We start from the raw sequence: 23,328 nt of genomic DNA on the forward strand, positions 1-23,328 counted from the left end.
ATACCGAACGACAGAATAAGAGATCTCTGTAATATACAAGACATAATACGGTGGGTAAGACAGAGAAGACGAGAGTGGAATCAGCATGAGACGAGAGAATGGACAGCGAGAGAATAGTCCATATGGCCAGAGATTCAAAGCCAACAGGCAAGAGACCAATAGGAAGGCCCTTTAAAAGGTGGTGAGATAGCTGTCAGTTAACATCACAGCTACGAATACAAGCTCAAAATTGGTTAAGAACAGGCCAAGGGGCCTAATATAAGAAGAATAAGGACTTCTATGGACATGCACACGACTATCAGACTTGTCGTTACTATCTATAGAAACTGAAAATCTAGAGAAATTAAAATCTTCAGTTATCTCTCTCCTGTCGTTTATTACTGAGGATCGTGATTTCTTCCAATATTCCTAACAATGTTTCTCCATTGGTCTCTGTTTTCAGCTGCTCTAAGAGCTTCGCAGAATGAGTTTCCAGCTGAATGCTTTATTTGGTCAGACCATCTAGTTGGTGATCGACCTCTTGATCTTCTCCCCGGAACGTTTCCAGAAACAATTAATCTCTCCAAACTGTCGTCACCTCTGCGAACCACGTGACCAAAGAATTGCAGAATTCGTTGCAGACATATTGTGGACAGTCTTTTTTTAATATTGAGTTGGTTTAGAATGGAAACGTTTGTCCTATGAGCTGTCCAAGGTATGCGCAGCATTCTTCTCCAGCACCACATCTCAAAGGCATCAATTTTTTGGCGCTCCCATGCGCGAAGAGTCCAAGTCTCTGCTCCGTATAGAAATATTGAGAATACAAGGGCATTCACCAGTCTCATCTTGATATTTTGAGAGATAGACTTGTCTTTTCAAACTTTAGTTAGGCGACTCATCGCATTTTTTGCCATACCAATACGTCTCCGAACTTCTGCTTCACAGTTACCATCGTTAGTTATACTAGACCCTAGATAGACAAAGGTGTTTACTATCTGGTATTCCTGTAATATGTTAGTCAGTTGAATAGTGTCGAATCTGTCGACCACCATTATTTTTGTCTTAGCTTTATTGATTTTCAGACCAACTCTATTGCTTTCGTACTCAACTCTTCGCAGAAGATCAAACATTTCTTGTTCATTTGCTGCTATAAGTGTAGTGTCATCAGCAAATCTTAAATTGGAGATATTCCTACCAGCTACTGTTACTCCACCGGCCCATCCTTCTAAAACCATCCTCATGACATGTTCACCATAAATGTTAAATAAGTCAGGTGACAACACGCATCCTTGTCTAACACCTCTCTCGGTCTTGAATTGGTTTGAGAACTTCTGATCTAGTCGTACTGCCGCTATATTAGACTGGTACAGATTTTTAATAAGTGTCACCAGGTGCATTGGTGCGCCCATTTCTATTAAAATTGACCACAGATTTATCCAGCTTACACAATCAAATGCCTTTTGGTAGTCAACGAAGCATATAATCATAGGTACTTGAAATTCTCTAGACTTTTCAATGAGTTGTCTCAGGTTCAGGATTTGTTCCCTTGTACCTTTACCCTTTACAAACCCCGCTTGTTCCTGAGGTATTTGGTAATGTAGATAGGTTTTTAATCTGTTTTTGATGATATGCAACAAGATTTTACTAGCATGTGTTATTAGTGACAGTGTGCGGTAGGTTTCACATCTGGTAGTAGTTCCTTTTTTGTGTAGTGGGATATAAATTGAGGTACACCAATCAGATGGCCATTTTCCTGAATTCCAAACAGCGACACAGATATAATGGATGATATGTAATCCTTTGTCACCTAGTAACTGTAGTATTTCACATGGTATTGAATCAATGCCTGGGGATTTATTTCTCTTTAGTGATTTAATTGCAACTTTGACTTCAGCGAGTAAGACAGTAGGTTCTCTAGGGTAGTTAGAAAGCCACTGATTTTCTGCTGATACCTCGTTATTTTTATGGACGTTTCAGTTATGGACGCTTTAATAAATACGCTGTTGAACAAAAGGCGAAAGAAGTTCGTTTTTAAATTGTCATCTGTATTTGTAATTATATTTGTATAATTTATAACTGTATTTAATAAATATTTTGTTCAATACAAGCACTATTGCTTCTTTCGTTGAACATTTTTAGCACTATTTCATATTAGTGGTGGAAAAGGGTCCAACGACAAACTTTGATACGGGGCTCCTGTGGGACTGTACGCCACTGCACTGGTCTAAAGTGTAGCATACAAGAAATGAAAATTTCGTTGCAACCCGAAAATGCAGCAGCATTATATTCTAGTTCAATCGCATGATACAATAACTGAAGATATGACACGAGTCGGTGGGCGGGGCCTACGTAGCTACGTCACTCTGTGAGTAGAACAGCATTAAATTCAGTGTTGTCGTATAGTAAACGGTGTTTATTTTTTTGTTTTAGGTGAATTTTACTTATGATTTGTTAAACTTTTATTAAAAATGAGGTGTGCCGTGTTTGGTTGTAATGTGGACAATCAATCACAAGGTTTCGATACGAATTCAAGTTTTTTAGTTTCCCAAAAAACAAAAAAGTGCGATGTGTGTGAAAACAATTATGTAAACGTAAACGTGCAGACAATTTTAACGTTAACACCGGTCGTATCTGTTCAACACATTGTAACAGCGACGATTATGAACGCAATCTTAAACACGAGCTGCTTGGATATTCTCCTAAAAATTTTCAATGTCTTAAAAAAAAGCTATTCCATCCCAAAATTTAGCCAAAACGGGAAAAGGCAAAGTGAATTCTGGTAGAAAGCAACTGACTATTTTTAATTGGAAATAAGCCACCATTTTACTAAAAAAGGATTTTATTAACGTTTCGACGTCCAAATCGGATGCCGTTGTCAAAGTACAAAAAATATTAATGAATTAAACAAAAATGTTGTTGCTTAGTAAAAAATTCTTCTAATAATTCATTTAATCTGACTCATTTATATCGGCAATTCGGACATATTATACATTTTAAAGTAGAAGACTTTAAAATGATATTGCCAATTGTTCATTCGATTACATGAAATCAACTCCAACTCAAGAATATCTGTCACAAAAAAAAATCATAGCATGTGATCTGTCTTTAAAAATACAACCACATGCAACGGTGACGAGTAAATCACGAGGGAAAACCAGGAAAAAACCTCGTGATACCATCCCGACATCGTCAGTATTAGGTCTTACTTTAGTTTACTCTCAAAACTAATAGCAGATTCTAATATAATACTTACGACAATAATAGTAAGACCTAATACTTACGATGTCATGATATTATTACGAGGTTTTTTCCTGGTTTTCACTTGTGATTTACTATGGAATCTTTAATGCGAAAATTTTACTGTCACCGTTGCATGTGGTCATGTGGTTGTATTTTTAAAGACAGATCACATGCTATGATTTTTTTTTTGTGACGGATATTCTTGAGTTGGGGTTGATTTCATGTAATCGAATGAACAATTATTGGCAATATCATTTTAAAGTCTTCTACTTTAAAATGTATAATATATTATCTCTGAATTGCCGATATAAATGAGTCAGATTAAATAAATTATTAGAAGAATTTTTTATTAAGCAACAACATTTTTGTTTAATTCATTAATATTTTTTGTATTTTAAGAACGGCATCCGATTTGGACGTCAAAACGTTAATAAAATCATTTTTTTTTTGGTAAAAGTGTGGCTTATTTCCCATTAAAAATAATTAGTTACAAAAATGCCACAAGAAAATAGCTTCAGAACAACAGTAGAGAGCAACGTTGTGTATTACACAGTATACCTACATAATATATGCCTAATAAGACGTATCTTGCCTAATAATAAAAAATCATGTTTGTAATTGATTTCAATTATTAGATTATGTTCTCAATAATTATATTTAATCATACTAAACAAAACAGCACTTCTCGAAAATTTCACAACTGATTTTAAAAGCTAAAATCCCCAAATCATAATGACAATGCATTCGAAATGTAAAGGATCTACTCACAACGTGACGTCATGCGCGACCTGAACGAAATTAGGAACGCTGCGTGTCGTATCTTGGGTTATTGTATCATGGTTCAATCGAAGAGTGCAGGAAGAGTATATACCAGTTTTGGGGTTTTCTGGCCCTTCGTGAGTAGACCCACATCCTCTTCTCTTCGATTGAATAGATACCCAGATACCTCGACGCGTGCCGTCCCGGATTGCAACGAACGAAATGTCTCAGATTCGTAGCAACATCTGCTAAGAAACAAACTAAGTTCTCAATCTAGCAGTACATAAACCGACAATTATTAATCGTTCTACATACCACCACATTGACAACAGATGGAAATGGATGTGGGTCTACTGATGATGGGGCAAAAAAGTCCCGAAACCAGTATAGACTCTTCCTGCACTCTCCGATTGAACTAGAACATAATGCTGCTGCGTTTTCCGGTTGTAACGAAATTGAAAATGTTTGTACATTTTTAATGTTTAATTTATTTACTCTTTTTGAAGTACTTAAGAAACCTTCTCGTTGTAGCTTTACCACGTTGAGGAGATGGGACGTGAATTATTTAAAATTCTTCTTCTTCTTCTTTAGGTCCGTGTCTGTATTCAGACATTGGCCGTCATCATGTTTACAATTTCCTGAAATCTCTCTCTATCGGCTGCTGCGCGAAATAATTCTTCTACTGCGCAGCCACACCATTGTCTAATATTACGCAGCCATGAAAGTTTCTTTCGACCAATCCATCTCTTTCCCTCCACTTTTCCTTGTATTATAAGGCGAAGCAGATGGTATTTAGGTCCTCTAATTATATGGCCGAAGTATTCTGTTTTTCTCCTCTTTATGATGCTTATGAGCAGACGTTCTGAATTCAGCATTTAAAGAAAATCTTCATTGGAAGTGTGCGAAACCCACGATATCTTTAGGATTCGTCGATCGAATGCTTCTATTTAAAATTCCCTCATCTTAATGTTCGTCTCGGCACCCGCATGGCTTATAATTTTGAAAGCCTCGGAGGTTGTAACCAGAAAGATTTCCATCTGTTGTCAATCTGGTGGTATGTAGAACGATATTTTATTCTCTGTTTATGTACTGCTAGATTGAGAACTTAGTTTGTTTTATTAAATAAGTATTTTTTACCCAACACAATAACCATGTCTTCAGGATTACGATTTTTATTGTAGAGAGTAGTGCAATGAGCAGCTGTGATTACGTGTTGCTCACTAATAAGAGAAGCTCCGCAAATGTAAACTCTCTGCTTTCCTTTTTTTGTGTAGACTGCAGCATGCCAGGGGAACTGCCCTAAAAATAGATAACAGTTTTGAAAATAATCCAAGAAAGTCCTAAAAATAAAAAATAATACGTCAATATTTATTTTACTTCTATATAAACTTTTACCAAATTGATACCATGACTTTTTGCCTTGCTACGGACTCTTCCTAATATCCATAAGGAAAAATTTCCCGTAACTGGCTGTATACCATTAATTACAAAAATTGAAGAAAGACTTCTGTGTAAAAGGTATATTTATTAAAACCCCAATAAAGGGCTACATTAAAAGACAGAACGTTTTCGCTCTAAAGAGAGCATCATCAGTGTTCTAAGCAAGCTCTACATGCTAAGCCACCAAAAATACATAGGTTAAAACCCTTAAAACGCCGACCAAAAGTCTTACATTGGTGAGTTGGCTTTCACCTTTCTCTTTGTGAAGACAGAGAAATCAACTCAACCACCCACATACACGTGGTAGAGTCATATAATGCTGTGAGGTATATATTTTTCATTTTCACCCATCGCCAGGGTTTAACATAATACACGCCAATGTAAGACTTTTGGTCGGCCTTTTAAGGGTTTTAACCTATGTATTTTTGGTGGCTTAGCATGTAGAGCTTGCTTAGAACACTGATGATGCTCTCTTTAGAGCGAAAACGTTCTGTCTTCCTAATGGTATGAGTGTGCGGCTCAAAAAATCTTTTGGAGATATAACTTTAGACCTATTTTCAGTAACCATTAATAGTCTGGGAGGTAGTGTCAAATTTTTAAGGAGATTTTGGCACGGATTCTATGAATTTATTTTGGTGGTTAGTACTGGTTTGATAACGAAAATGTCTGTTAGCTAGCGCGACTTTGGGACTTTTAGGCAAGAAAAAATAATATGAAGGTAGATGGAAAAAAACCCTAGAACTTATAAATATGTCAAATATTTATCTCCATGCATCACATCCATAATATAGTCTAGTGGCTAGGATATCTGACTTTCACCCAGGAGTCTCGGGTTCCATACCCGGCATTTTAAATCCTTGTTGTTTTTAAAATTGACATTTTGAATTGAAAAATAAATGTTTTTATAATACTTTTTTATATTGTGTCCCATAAATAATAAAAACGTGGCATTATAAAAAGTTCTTTTTTTTTATAAAAGTTTAAATTATTTTTATTATTAATTTCCTGGTCTCTTTTCATTTTATGCCCCGGTTTTGGACCAGCTGACACGTCATTTGTTAATAAGCATTGGAACAACAGACTGTATAAAAAAACAGCAATGTCAAAATGCTCCGGTCAAATTTCACGCTACGTCCCGGACTATAACTCTTTTCAAACTTGTCTTCCAAAAACGAAGTGTATTGTTTGTTATAGCGTGCTTTTGATTGTGTTTTTTCATTTGTTGTATTTTGTTATCTCTGAAAATGATGGGCAAATCGGACAACTACTTTATTAATTTTTGTTTTTTAGTAGTTGGAGAGATGTGGGTTTACTGATATGATCTTGAAAGAAAACAAACAATATTATTCACACCGAAAGCTTTCTTACGACCGAAAAAATCTCAAAATCGGAACAAAAGTCAGTATATCGCACACCTAGTTCAATTGTGCCACAACTGCAAAAAATTCGAATTTTGTGTTAAGGCTGTAAAATATTGCCTATACAGTGCTAGTCAAAAGTCCGTACCCCCCCTCGTATCTTTTGAACGGTTATACCTATAATAGTGAAATTTGGAGGGAGAAAATAAACGGACGTAAGCTTCTTAACTAGTTATGACAGGTGACGTCATAGTGACAGATGACGTTACAGAGCCACTGTGACCGATAATTTTAAATGGGACCTTATGGCAAGTGATACCTCGTATGAAAGGTATTTAAAATACCTATTCAGTCATACTAATTTTGTTTGAGTTTAAGAAAATTTTGATGAATAAATGAAATAAATATAAAATTGTAGTTTCGCATTTAATTAATAAAAATTCAAAATTCCGCCTATGATTACTTGTCAAACAGGTTGACGTTGACGTAAAAACTACTAGAGAATTAAAAAACGTCAACTTTTTTGACAAAAAATCCATAGGCGGACATTTGAATTTTTATTAATTAAATTCGAAACTACAATATTATATTTATTTAATTTATTCACCAAAATCAAAATCAACTTAAACCCAAAAAAATTAGTATGACTGAATAGGTATTTTAAATATCTTTCAAACGAGGTATTACTTGCTATAAGGTCCCATTTAAAATTATCGGTCACAGTGGCTCTGTAACGTCATCTGTCACTATTACGTCACCTGTCATAACTAGTTACGAAGCTTACGTCCGTTTATTTCCTCACTCCAAATTTCACTATTATAGGTATAACCGTTCAAAAGATACGAGGGGGTACGGACTTTTGACTAGCACTGTATAATGCCCCATCTTATGCAATACACCCTGAACTAAAATATTGTTTTGGATAAGTATAAAGTAAGTTACTTCGGTGTTTCACTGTAGGGTTTTTGGAGGTTTTGAAAATGCAATATGGCCATAACTGGGAGATGTGGCGATAATATACACTGTCACAATACAACCGATGTAATTATTCAATACGTTCAATACGGCCACAACTGCAAAAATCAATTGATTTTTTCATTATATTGCCGCCGTATCTCCTAGGTATCGTTTTATAAATTACTTTCTTCACAATTTTAATAAATTGTAATAAGATCGAGCGAATAACTGTATAATTTGCTACCTAAATTGTAATTTTGAAGCCAGTCATTCTCAAAATAAATTATTTACAAGGCATAACGCGTTTGCTACAGAACGTTTTGCTCATTTCTCGAGAATATTGTGTCTTGCACTTGTGGCACTATTGAACTAGGTGTGCGATATGTTGATTAGATTTTTTTTTCGATTATACTATTTGATAGAAATTTTGTTAATTATACTTTATTTTAAAGTAAAAGATGATTGAGATTTGATTTCAGAATGGGGCTCCACCCTTAAGTGAATGTGCTTATGCGCATTTCGGTTTCATAAATCTCCTTAGAGGACTTTCATATAAGCACTGAACTGAAATCAAATATTTCTCATCTGTCGGTGTAATTATTAAAATAATTACAAAAGATGCTACTAGCACCATCTAAGAACCATAAGTCAAAAAATTCGGAAACTAAAATTGGGATTATTATCCTATGTGCTTATTAAGATGTAAATACAAAGGAGAACAGAGTGATGAATTAATCGACAAGGGAATCTATAATTGCATTCACGACTTGTCCTTCACTGTGATAATAATCGTTAGCGAACTAGTTCCTTTATACCCTCAAAACTGAATAAAAATAAACATCTTATAGAGTATAGTATAGTATATTGCGTATAAAGATACTTTACTCTTGAGCGAAATTAAGATTTTTTGACATACCTCGTATAAAATTAATAACATTTGATATCTGATGGATGCGTCTTAGATTCTATAAGATGCAGAGCATTTTACGAAGAATAATTTTTTTTGCGCCGAACGCTATTAGACAGTGGGCCAATGTTTGTGAGAGGGGTGACTTGAGCGTTATCTATAAATAAAAAATTATAGAAGATGTAGATTGAACTTTAGAAAAATCTTTATATAAGATTTTTTGTGTAAAATTTTCTGTATTTTTCAATGGTCAAGTCAGTCTTTTTCTAAAATAATTGATTATAGACACCGTGTCTATAATCAATGCTAAAATTTATATTTTCGTAGGTATTTAAAAAACAACGAATTTCGCAGTTCATTTGTTTAATAAAAAGGGAAGCACCCACTTTTAGAGTAGAACTTTTTGATACATATTATGTTGTTCTTTAAACATTTGTTAATGAAATTACAAAAAGTTCTATCTTGTTTCGTTTTTTCCGTAAGCAAAAACTCCATTGACTCTCCCTTAAGTCGGACAGACGGATGTAGATAATTCAACGTTTTCACATTTTTTTAAAATGGGCGAAAACAATATAATTTATATTAGTGTTTTTTTTGTTGTGTTCAAGATTGCTACCTGGGTTTGTATCATGTCCATGAATAAGTAATCCACTTTCAGATGGTACAATTACTCCACACCTTGGTTCGGTAATTTTGAACAGATCACTTGGGCTAAAAATAAAAAAGGTATATTAAATGTATCGCTGTGGTATAATATAAATAAATTCATATAATATAAATAAATGTTATTGAAAAAGGCAACGTTCATATAATTACATACGGTAATGTGGTGCAATCTATTTTATTATTTATTGCTGGTAGTCGTTACTTGCATAACTGACGCGACACCTAGCGTAGTCGTTTGACATGTTTGGCGACCACAATTTGACGTTAAACATATTATACACATATGATTAGAGTCCGGATTTCTAAGCATAATGCTTATGGTAAATAATACAAGCAGGACTATTTTCTTTTTAAATACGAACGAAATATGCAAAATTAAGTCATTTTGACAGCCCTTTTATATGCTTTTTTTGCTTTTTTGAAATTATTATGCCTTTTTTGAATTATTGTGCTTATTTGGTGCTTTTTTGTATACTATTATCATTTTTTGAATTTGCGAACAGCAGAAATTTAATTTTGATCTATGTAGTGCAATTGTGGACTTTGATATCCCATTAAATAAATTGCAAAATGAAAGTTTTAAATCATTTTTGGCAAAGTACCTACTATCGAAGACACGTACCGGATGAAAGTACTCTGCGAAAAAATATGTTAATTGCATTTAATATAAAACCACAAAAAAAATAAAAACACTAGTGGGAAACAATTACACCTGGTTTGCTGTGGACGAGACTACGTATATTTGTGGAATATACGTCGCTTATTTAATCATAGGCGTACTTTACGAAGAAATCTTGACGAAGACTTATTTAGTGTGCTCAAAAGAACTAGAAGCAACAAATACAGTTCCAAGATTCGTAAATGACGCTTTAACAAATTTTTATCTTCCCGAGGCTGTGCCCACCAACAAAATAGTACCTATTAATGCTTTTCGACGCTGCACCATATATAATAATATGATCAAAACAGCATCGAATCTTAAAGTGTTTTATCCAAATCTAATTAAATGTACGTGTCTAGCACACGGCCTGAATCGCGTTGCTGAGACAATACGGCTGCAATTTCCACTTGTTAATGAGTTGATAAAAAATTTAAAAAAATCATTAAAGCTCCTTTAAGGGTGCAACTTTTTAGAGACAGATTCCCTAACACTCCATTACCATCGGAACCAGTGTTAACTCTGTGGGGTAGATGGTTAGATGTAGCTTTATACTACGCTGAATATTTCGAAAATGTTAAAAGCTTCGTATTGGAATTTAAAGAGACTGCTAGTAAATCGATAAAATATTGTCAGGATGTTTTAGTTGAAACATAATTATAAAACAATATTGCTTTTATCAGAAGCAACTTTTATTCTGTGAGAGAAACAATAAAATATTTGGAGAAATAGCAAATGTCATTAGTTGAGTCGATCTAAAAAATAAACAGTTTTGAAAAAAAGATGGAAAGTATCCCTGGAAAAATTGGTCAGATAATATTAACAAAATTCAAAGATGTATTAACAAAAAACGAAGGATTTCAAAAGATGAAGAAAATATTTTCAGTTTTAAATTGAGAACACGTTGAAGATATAAATATGGATCCGGCAGTAGTGGCAAAGTATAAGTAGGTATGCAACGATAACCAGTGTGGACGTTGAAAGAAGATTTTAGATATACAAAAAGGTTTTGAGTGATAGGTGCCGAAACTTTACGATGGAACATTAAAATGAGTAATTAGTTATTTCATACTTTAAACAAAAATGATATATTTTCCTTCATCTAAAGCGTGTCGATAAAAATTAGGTTAAAGCATTTTTGTTTCAGTTATCTATTTTTGTTTGTCAAAATTTATATGCTTATTTTCATGCTTTTTTTGTATAATTAATTAAATGCTTTTTTTCGTAAAATTGTTATGCTTTTTAAGCGCTTTTTTTGCGTTTCTTTATGCTTTTAAATCCGAACTCTACATATGACATTTGACGTTAATATGTAATATTATTATTTATTTACCATTTTTGATAAAATTACAATTTGTTATACAAGCAGTAAGTTCGAGTGTCAAATAAAGGTCAAATAAAATAGCGGATATTTGGAAGTTCTCTGAAGAAAATATCAAATTTAAAGGTTTTTCTTCACTTTTTCGTTATAGTTTATTTGTCGGTGTTAACATTAATTAAGTATACCTACATCGAAATAGGCAGTGTGAATTATTAGTATAGTCGGTTCGCTAAACTCAGACACAACTGGCTAGTGATTTTAGTAAGTAATTTTGCCATTTTGGTAAAATTGGCAAAATAGTTATTTATGTACCAAGTCACTAAAGTGACTCTTTATCGAACGAGTCTTGATATTTTTTTTGTATGCACCACGTCTTTACTGACGTGATGCATACAAAATTTTATCGCCAACATAATTTGATTGGAAATCAACTTGGAATTTGCATTCCGATGATTCGCACCTTAAAGTTGTCTACGTACGAGTTTGGGCTCTGTAATTATTTAAAAATAATATAAAATTTATAAAATAAATTTAATAAAAATCTGTCGTTTATTTATAGTTATTTATGATATAAGTGTTAAAAGTACACGTTTAAGGCACGCATGTGAAAGTTTGCAGAATGAGCGATAGCGAGTTCTGCAATTCACACGAGTGCCTTAAAAATGTACTTTTTAACACGCATATCATACAATATTTTTTTCTACAAACGTAATTACAGGACAATATCTACAAAAACTTTTACTTGAACTTGACTGACATTCCATTTTTATATTTTTTTGACATTACATCAAAATTGCCTATACGGTCAATACGAACTGCAGTGCCTTAAAAATATTTTAAAGCACTAGTGCCTTAAAGTAGCGTTTTCAACGCTCGTATGGAGTGCTAAAAATTGCATTTTTAATACGGTTCTAGAAAAACTTCTTTAAAATCTCATTATAATACTACACTTTTTTTTAATTTGATTATGTTTATTATTTCATAAAATTAATTATCTTTAATTTTAATAATCCCTGAATGAAAAACTGGAAAATGAAGTATGTACTGAAAGCCTGACAGCTTGGATAATGCCAAAATATATTTTATCTACAATTTCACTTTCTACAATAATTTGATATTGGTTTTAACACTTACCTACTTGCAATTTACAATTTAAGAACTTTTTAAATTTTAGACGTCATAATAATTTCATGACAATGATGACAGATCACTTTTGCAAGATGGCCGCTTTCGATTTTTAATCGATAGTTATCAATATTGAATAATTACTAAATCGGTAAAGTTTTAATTTATTTTATATGAATATATTTACAAAATACTACAGAATTTCACTTTTTGACATAAATTTAATTGATAATAACGCAAATTGTGTACAATATTTTTAATAATTAAAGTAAATAAATTTTAAGTTCACTCAAATTCTCGCCATTCGATTACTGCCATCGACCACTTACATTCAATCTGGGTTAATTTGATTAATCGCGGCAGGTTAAGTAAAATTCTTCTTTCAGTACAATAAAGTGTTACTTTACTGCCGCAAATGAGGGCAAATAAGTACAATAATGAATGACTTTAGTGACGGTTGGCGATAAAAATAATTACTAAATAGTTAGTAATTATGCCAATTTTGTAAAAATTGGCAAAAAACAAAAAAATTACAGACTAAAATCACTAGCCAGTTGTGTCTGAACTTAGCGAACCGACTATACCAGATTTTAACATTAGCTGGGTCTATTGAACTATTAATTTTGTGTGCGTGTAACACAAAATGGAAACAGATGACGATAGGAATAAACCATGAGATCATTGTTTTAGTGAATGAAGACTATTTTTTGATTGTTGCCACTTTTTTGAAGTGAATACTTCTTATCGTTCGGTATGGAATTTTGGCGGGTGTAAAGTCCTATTGGGCGTCATTCAAAATCGTGACGCGAGAGCGTCTCGTTAGCCCTCGAGAGGTTAGCTTGCGGTATAAATATCATAATTTACGTATCTATATACTTACACTTAATTAAATTAGATAAGGAATTATTATTGAACTGAATACTTTTTATTGTTCGGTATGGAATTTTGGCGGGTGTAAAGTCGTATGTATTGGGCGTCATTTAAAATCGAGACGCGAAAGCGTTAGAGAGAGAGAGAGAGAAAGAGAGAGAGAGAGAGAGAGAGAGAGAGAGAGAGAGAGAGAGAGAGAGAGAGAGAGAGAGAGAGAGAGAGAGAGAGAGAGAAAGAGAGATCTGTGAAGACATTAGCATATTATGCATCAATACAGTTAGCAATTAAAATACTTTTTAAATTAACTTAAAACTAAATCGTCTTAATAGTAATTAATTGGCATCTTACTTCTTAAAATCATGGGACGCAACAACTTTTGTAGTACTAACTTTTTCCTCTTCGGAACGAGAACATATTTTTTTACCGTTGAACTTAATTTTCACCAATCGTGGAGGTTCTAAGTCATACAAGGTATCATAAACTACAAAAATTTCTGCGTTGTAGGTTTGACCGGCTGTTATTTCTTGGTTCTTATTCCTTATAGTAAATTGTATATTGTCGTCATCCGATGTTACTACGCCCAGCCGATTCTACAACAGTAAAGATAATATATTAGGAAACTTGCACGTCTCTATTTTATTACCTAATAATGTTCGGTTTCGTTTAAAAATAAGATTTCCAACATTTAACCTAGAAGTACTAATTTAAAATCTTCTGTGTATTTAAATCATTTCAAACGATCGAAAAAGCTGGCGAACACTTGTGATGTCATATCGTAATATATTGTTATGACATTTCTTCTGCCTCATATAAAAGAATATACAATTTTGTGTATATTGGAGTTTGACACAGTTTTTGAAGAAATAGTATTGAATCCATAAAATAATAAGAAAAATAAAAGAAAATTTTAAAAGTGTTGTATAATAGTTGTTATTAATAGAACTTTTGGTATATTCTGGTAAACATATGTATCTACACGTGACCAGACACCTCGTAACGCGACAGTTCGTAACCGGACAGCTGGTAACGGACAATTCGTAACAGCGACAGTTCGTAACGTCCAAATTGAATTAATAATAATAATAATAATAATAATAATGACTAATAATGACTAATATGACTAATCATAAGAAATAATCTTATCCCAGAGACTAGACGCGATGCCATCAAAAGCGAAGTCGAACGGGAGATTAATAACCAAGACCTAGTTTTAGATCAAATCACTAATGAAATCCTTGAGGAGCAGATTCCTGAGATTCCCATACCAGAAACTCAACCTGACAATACACAGCAGGAAAACAACGAGTTGCGCCATAGTCTAGAAAACGAAATGGCTCGTGCCGTACAAGAGTTTAATGGAACAAATCCACTTAGCAGACCACCGCTACCACGAATAAACTCTTGTAAGAAACTAGGTGCGCTGTTACAAATTGTGAACACTGAAGTCCTACCCAATTATGTCGTAGAAGCCCACACATTGGAATACCTGCATATGCTAATATATTGTGCAGCAACAGCAATTGCCAATGTAATGGGCGTTAAGATCAGAACACGACGGGGTACTAATAACGGAAGGACTGGTAACAGAATTGCACCATGGGAAAAAAGACTTCTCGGAAAAATTGAATTACTGCGTAGGGATATTGGTCAAGTCACAGAATATATAAGAGGTGTAACAAGTAGAAAAGTCATTAAGAGAGCTGAAGAAATAATGCGGAGCACTGCAAGACACTCGAGATACGATCCAGAAAATAACACAGCCCAACAGTGTCTGGATACATTAAAACAAAAACTCTCCGTCTATTCAGGACGATTAAGAAGGTATAAAGTTAGTAACAACCGAAAATGTGACAATGCACTTTTGGAGAACTCTGAGAAGGCGTTTTACCGAAAACTCAATTCCACCGTAGAAAGTGTCGACAAGTCTTACCCAAGCCAAGAAGAAATTCATGAGTTTTGGGGAAATCAACTTTCCACGCCAGCTGCTTTTAACAACAATGCTGGCTGGATAGAAGATACGACGCACAACTGTCACCACTACGTCACTGCTAACTACGAACCATTCACGACTGAAGAAGTCTCAAATGTCATCAAAGAGCTTCATAACTGGAAATCTCCTGGACCAGACGGAGTTCAGAACTTCTGGCTTAAAAAGTTTTGGAGTATTCATGAGTGCTTATCAACGTTAATTAATTATGTTATTTCTAATCCGCAGGAATTACCATCATTTCTAACTCAGGGAACTACTTATTTAATACCCAAGGATCAAAATAACACCCAAGATCCATCCAAGTACCGCCCAATTACTTGTCTTCCAACTTTGTATAAATTGGTCACATCCTGTGTAACCCGGCGTATCTACCAACACTGTGCTCTAAACGATATCATAGAGCCTCAACAGAAAGGATGCGCTAAGGGTTCCATGGGTTGCAAAGAACAGCTTATCATCGATTCAGTCATTTCTAACCAGGCATTCACTAAAAAAAGGAACCTTTTTACTGCTTTTATTGACTATAAAAAGGCCTTTGATTCAGTACCGCATGAATGGCTAATAGATATTTTGAAAATATACAAAGACGATGATAACATAGTGACCTTTTTAAGGCATATAATGAGAGATTGGAAGACTAAAATTCACCTCCAAATACCTGGTGAAAAAAATATTGAAACCGAAAATATCGCAATCAACCGGGGCCTGTTTCAAGGAGACTCGTTGAGTCCACTGTGGTTCTGTTTAGCTTTGAACCCCCTTACCCAGCTATTAAACTCCACTGACTCAGGTTTTAGCATTAAAAGCAATAATACTGTAGTAGCGAAGCTCAATCATCTGTTGTATATGGATGATTTGAAATTAATGGCTTCCACTCGAGAACACCTAGAAGAGATGCTAAAAACTGTAGAAACATTCTCTAATGATATTAGTATGCAGTTCGGTCTAGACAAGTGCCGTGTTTTGAATATAGTCAGAGGAAAGGTACAGCCCGGTGGATTCGATATGCAAAATGGCCAGAACATCGAGGCCATGGGCGAAAACGATATGTACAAATATCTTGGAGTAAAGCAGGCGCGGAAAATTGACCATAAGCAAATGAAAACTGAGATAACTACTGAGTTTATAAGAAGGGTAAAACAGCTGCTTCGTTCACAGCTTAACAGTAAAAATTTGTTTAAGGCACTAAACACCTACGCTTGTTCCGCGCTTAGCTATTCATTTGGTATTGTTAAGTGGACAAAAACGGATATAGAAAATCTTCAGCGAAAAGTACGAACACACCTCACAAAGGCACAAAAACACCACCCTAAAAGTGCAGTAGAACGAACGACATTACCCCGGTATTTAGGAGGAAGAGGACTTATGGATATAGGTGAGCAATTAGATAAACAAATTGCTAATTTAAGAACTTATTTTCAGATGCAGTCTGAGACATCTACTCTACATCGCGCTATCTGCGCAGTAGATGACACAACACCGATCAAACTGAGGGAAGCAGAACTGCGCATAAACCACCTTACTAAGGACGAAAAAGTGCGCGCCTGGATGGGTAAACCTTTGCACGGGCGACATCCCAATGAGGTCAGCCAAGATTATGTCGACAATATAGCGTCGAACTACTGGTTGACATCAGGAAAGATGTTCCCTGAAACGGAGGGTTCATTACTGGCCATTCAGGATCAGGTTATACCAACCAGAAACTACCTGAAATATATCATCAAAGACCCTCAGGTTCAAAACGACAGATGCCGATATGGATGTCAAGCCCAAGAAACCATCCAACATCTTACAGGGGGCTGCCAGGCATTTGCTGCAACTGAATACAAGGAACGGCATGACGCAGTGGGAAAAATCCTTCATCAAGAGATAGCTATCAAGCTGGGACTTCTCCAAACGGACCATCTCCCGTATTATCAATACGTCCCTGAGAGTATGCTTGAGGATGGCAACTACAAGCTATACTGGGACCGCACTGTGCTCACAGACCAAACAGTGGCACATAATAGACCAGATCTCGTACTAGTTAATAAATTAACAAGACAAACAACACTAATTGATGTGGCGATACCTAACAACAATAATCTACGTAGTAAATTCACTGAAAAGATCGCGAAGTACAGAGATCTAGAAATTCAAATACGAAGGCAATGGAGAATGCAAAGTACCCAGACGATACCTATTGTTATATCTACTACTGGAGTCATTCCGAAGAACCTCCTCGAAAGCATAAAAAGGCTGGGTCTAAATGAACATATTTACAAGGCCATGCAGAAAGCTGTACTACTCGCAACGGCCAGATGTGTACGAAAATTTTTGGGAGATACACCTGCATACCAAGTCACCTAGGGCTCGATAACACGGAAAGAGTCCCACCAGAGCTCAATCCTTTTGATACCGTAGGTATCTGGGATGAGTCAATTTTCCCCTTAGAGGGAGTGTGAGCCGTATGGCTAAATCTGGATGACTTTATTGCTTTTTTTTTCAAAAAAAAATACAAACTAGACAAACAGTAATAATTATAATAAAGCAAAAGGCGACGTTCGCTCTTAGATGATGTTCCTAGAAACACCAGCTAAGAAGCGCTCTTCCACGTAACCGCAATACAAATAATTACTATTCTAGTGTAACCTAAAGACCTTATTTACATGTTATTATTTTTATTATTATGTTTATTTTTGTTAACGTGGAAACTAACTGTTAATACAGTTATAATTGAAATTATGTTTATCAATTTAACGAATCAATACGGATAAACAGGCTTAACACATTTTATATTTCGTGTTTCAGAGTATTTAAAAGTTTTTAAACACAAAACAAATATGTTTAAATACATAGAAACTTTTAACATTATTTTTAAAATTTTATCACTCTTATTGTTCCTTTTTGCATATACCCAGGCAAAGGAACAATGAAGTACTTAATTCCTGAAATCTTTAATCTGACAACCGTCTTTAGACATTCCAAACGTTTTAAATAAACATTTTGTAAAGGAAATTAGGGCTTCCAATCCCGCAATACCGAGATCTCGGTATTGCGGGATCCCGCGTCATTTTCCAATCCCGCGTGATGCGGGATTACAGGCGCGGGATCCGCGGGATTTGCGGGACTGAAAAAAGTGTACATTGCTGCTGCTCAAAATTATTAGAAAACTGGAAAAAAATTATTCAAGGTTAGCTTCAGAATTAGCTTTGTCTTTGCGCCGTATTTTACAACGACGCGACGTATAAATGTGACTGCACTACTGATTTATCTCCAAAAGCCTCGTAGTTACCAAGCGTAGTGTGACGATGAAACTTTTCATCTCCCACCGAAAAGTTTACTTCGAAAAGAAATTAATGATTTTGTAACTGGAATGAACTGCAGCCTTTTAAATTTATCTGAGAGCACTGATGACGAAGAGGCTGATCAATTAAGAAGCACTTGAAACAATGTAGAGGTTCCATCATCGGGTTCCGATCTTGATCTTACATTGCAACAGGAGTTAGAGTTCACTATATCGTCAGCATGTAATATTTATTTGCCCCTCGCCATCTCGAGCTAATACACTTGAGTCCATTATTAAAATAGAAATGACTCTCTATGAATCTTGGGAGTCAATGGGAAAATATCTTACATTTACATCTAAAGCCTAAAAAGGAATGCCGTTGACGTATGGACGCCGAAAAGACATTTTCTGCTGCTGGCTATATTGTGTCTAACATACACAGGATTTTGGCAGATGACAGTTTTGATTTAGATATTGGTTCATATGAATAAAAATGAGAATGTAGTTTATACTCCAAATTTTAGAGTAAGTACATACTCCACGCGGTAGTATCTACTCTTAGGTACGATGAGTAGAAACTCATCACATCAACATATTTTTATTCATATGAAATGTAGTATAAACTTTTACTTTATTCTCATACTCATGAGAACGTACTCGGAGTTTATACTCCATTTTTATTCATACCATCCAATATGTTGTGTTTCCTTTGCAAACATTTTTAATTGAAAGCTTTAGCTAAATAATAATGTTATTTATAGCTAAGTAATATAGCAACTAAATTAGTAAACTACATTAATTTTTAGTTGAAAATGGGTTTTTTGGTTGATTTTTAAAATTTCGTTGGTGTATTTTTTGAAGAAGATAGATTTTTTGTTTTTGCAGTATTTGTTACTGTTTTTTGTGAAGAAAAAACAGTTTAAATCTCATACTAATAGTCATACTTAAATAAATGTGGACTTAGTTGATTAATTTACTGTTTTATTTGCCTTATATAAATATGACTATTTTCAATATGCGGGATCCCGCAAATACCGAGATCCCGCGGGATTGAAAATTCGTAGTCCCGCAAATACCGAGATTGAACTCAGGCTGCGGGATTGGAAGCCCTAAAGGAAATATTATAATTACCTGTTATTATAATAAACCTTGTGATTGGTAATAGCTTTGGGGCATTCAATCAACGGTTATAGTTGATAAGAGGGATGGCTTGTAATACTTTAATACTTGGTATAACTACTTTTATTATATTCTGAAACAAGACGAATTATCCGTTACGAATTTGTATAGTTACGAACTGTCGCCGTTACGAAATGTCGCCGTTACGAACTGTCGCTGTTACGAATTGTCCGTTACCAACTGTCCGGTTACGAACTGTCGCGTTACGAGATGTCATGGAACCGTATCTACATTAGAGATTGAATGATATTTACCTACACAATATTTTTCTGGAACTGTTTTACTATAAAATTAAAATAAACTAATCATAATAATAAAGATAAATGTTCATAATGGGTAAGTTATTAGGCTGCCCTTTAGAAAAGCCCTCTTCAGTCATTTTAAAAAAATTGTCTTAACAAAAACACTCAAATATTATGAAATATATAGTTCGCAGCAACTATCTAAAGATTTACAAAACTGAGATAGGTACCTACACCATAAAATGACTACAAAAAGTAAACGAATATCAAACGCAATGAATTAATGGCGTGGAACTTGAACATTTTTAACTTTATGACGTCACGATCAATGAGGGTGCGTTTTGGACTGGCTGCTGTAATTTGAATTTTCTCTCGATTTTAATCGTTTTTAGGAGCCAAACGAAAGACAAAAGCAACTTTTATTCTTTGATATCTATATATTTAAACTATGTTCGATTGTGATTTATAGCATTCTTTTCGAATTTAAAATTTTATGCAAGTTCCCTATAGGACTTTTCCACGCTTCTAATTTGTTTCGAGCTTCTGTCATATGTCATATATTAATAATATACACGGTATATACGAAATATGGCAGAAGCTCGAAACACATGAGAAGCGTTAAAAAGTCCTATCGTTTATATTTAAAATGCATAATAAATGAGTTAATTGGTAAAAAGATGATAGAAATAGGAAGAAAACGATTAAATCAAAATTTAAAAGAAGAAGTACTTAGTGGAAAATGACCATTTCGTGATTAATGATAAATTAATGTTTCATGATATAATCAAAAAACAGCTATAGGTACCTCGTTTTTAAAAGTACCTACCTCGTTTTTAAAATAGGAGGAGTAAACACAAAAGACAGATTCACATCCAGTAATGTAACCAGCAAAATCAACAGATTTATCTTCTTTTTTGGTTGGTCATTTTTGGTTGGCCGTTCTTTCACGGTTTTTGCTGTAAATTTTAAAGAACTACTTGGATTGACATGAAATTTGGCACACGCATATATAACATATTAGGGAAAAAAGTGATATTGTGCCAATGTGTGCTTTTGCCCTGGGGGTAAGTTCAAAATAAGTGCGGAAATGGATAAACTGACTAATTCTAAGCATCTTTTGTTCTATAGAGTTTTTTATTAAGTCAATACTTTTTGAATTATTTACGAGTGAATATGTTCATTTTTTAACAAAATAACCACGTTTTTAGACGCTTTTTCGTAAGTATTTTATCGAAAAAAACATTTCAAGCAGACATATAGCCTATAGAAAATTGAACAAAATGCTGTATGCATGAAGTCTCTAGACATGATAGAAGCAGAGTTATAGCTAATGAAAACTAGGTTTATATTCGCCAAATTTCAAATAGAATATTACAACGTGAAATATCCAAAAAAACTAAGCCCTTTTTGGAGAAAACTCATTACAACTTTTTTAAACTGTTGAAAAAAGCTTTATTTCTGTTTTTACAATAAAAGTTTCTGACATCAAATTTAAGCACATCACGCTCAAACTAAAGTTGGCCCCTTTTGCTTTGGCAAAAAGCAATCCGGAAAATCATCCCCTAAATAGCAACTAAAATGAAATCAAACGATACCGCTTCACAAGTTGCTTTATTTATGTTGTGTTTATATGATCTGTAAGTTTCATCGAGTCAAAGTGCTTACTTTTGAAAAAATTTGGTTTTAAAATAAAATTTTTAATTTAAAAAAAAATGTTTTTTTTTTTCAAAATTACTTAAAAATTATTCGAAATACCAAAACTCACAAACAGTAAAAAAAATGTTGGATTTGCTTTTCTGAATATTTTGTATTTTTTTGTTTTTCTGTTAGACAAAAATTGGCTAAGATATGGCCGTTCAAAATGTACATACACTCGTGATTAGTGACTCCTTCAAGCACTTTCAACTACAGTCCTTTCAAAAATAAGGACGTTGAACCGATGAAACTTACAGATGGTATAAACAATACATATAGCAACTTGGAGTGGTAACGATTAAGTTCATTTTAGATGCTAATTAGGGGGCGATTTTCCCGATTTTTGTACCAAAAAAAAGGGACCAACTTTATATTGAGCGTAACTTGTTTACTTTTGATGCTAGATATTTTTTTAAACAACAAAAATAAAGCTTTTTTTAAACACTATTAAAAAGTTGTCATGAATTTTCCCTAAAAAGTGCTTAATTTTTTTATTATTTCATGTTAAAATATTCGATTTAGAATTTGACGAATTTGAACCTAATTTATCTATAATTCTGCTTCTACGAGGTCTAGGTCTAGAGGCTTCATGCATATACATATACATACCCCATTTTGTTTACATTTTTACAGGCTATATTTTTACTATACTCTATTCCACGAACATACGCCTGTTTTGGATTACTTCGACAACGAATATTTTACTGTGAAAAATAAGAAGAACGAAAGTAAATTGGAAATTACATTCTTGTTTATTGGAATAATTATTAGCGCCATTTACTTTCGTAATTCTTATGTTGCACCATAGAGAAATAACAACAAGGCATTCTCTATGGTATAGACCAAAGTATGGTAGAGACCAAAGTTTCACAGTAAAACGAGTAGTTTTCGAAGTAATCCAAAACAAGCGTATGTTCGTGAAATGGCCCATAGAATGTTTTTTTAGATAAAATACTCACTTTTAGAGTTTTTGCGAAAAACCGTCTAAAAACGTGGTTATTTTGTTGAAAAATTAACATATTCACTCGTAGATAACTAGAAAAGTATTGACTTAATGAAAAAACTCTATAGAACAAATGTTACTTAGAACTTATTAGTTTATCCATTTCCGGACTTATTTTGGACGTATATTCCCCCCCCCCCGAAAAGGGGTGAAAGCCACCCCAAGGGCAAAAACATACATCGGCACAATATCACTTTTTTTCTTTGACTTGTTAGTTATGTGTATGACAAATTTCATGTCAATTCAAGTGGTTCTTTAAAATTTAGATGTTTTGCAATATTTTAGCGTTAAAGAACGTACTAATTGTGGATACTAATACATCGCTGAAGAATTCTAAAAACAACTGTTTTTTATACAGTGATGAGCGCGCTAATAACCGGCAAAATAGCGCAAAAGATGGAAAACATAATACATCGTGAAAAAAGGAGATGAAACTAGTGGAGGTGGAAATGATCGGTATAAGCGTATAAAATAACATTACATTACATAGTTTCCCACCTTTAAACGTCTGTGACAGGAGTATTTTATAAAATTCTACTGTCACAGTGACAGTTGTCATACTCCTCTGATACGCCTAAAGGTGGGAAACTATGTAATATAATGTTAATTTATACGTTTATAACGATCATTTCCATCTCCACTAGTTTCATCTCTTTTTGTTGCGCAATGTA

General features: G+C 34.0%; 1 protein-coding gene across 1 annotated transcript in view; it reads right to left on the minus strand.

Annotated features, from left to right (window-relative positions):
- Positions 1–23,328, minus strand: part of LOC126881892 (serine protease gd-like) — a 90,198-nt gene that overhangs the window by 21,918 nt on the left and 44,952 nt on the right. The window contains exons 3-5 of the mRNA XM_050646542.1: positions 13,629–13,870; positions 9,257–9,351; positions 5,116–5,277 (exon numbers count right to left, since the gene is read on the minus strand). Of these exons, the coding sequence (XP_050502499.1) occupies positions 5,116–5,277; positions 9,257–9,351; positions 13,629–13,870 (499 nt within the window). The remainder of the gene's footprint in view (positions 1–5,115; positions 5,278–9,256; positions 9,352–13,628; positions 13,871–23,328) is intronic.

This window comes from Diabrotica virgifera, chromosome 3, assembly GCF_917563875.1.
Source record: "Diabrotica virgifera virgifera chromosome 3, PGI_DIABVI_V3a".
Classification (NCBI taxonomy): domain Eukaryota; kingdom Metazoa; phylum Arthropoda; class Insecta; order Coleoptera; family Chrysomelidae; genus Diabrotica; species Diabrotica virgifera.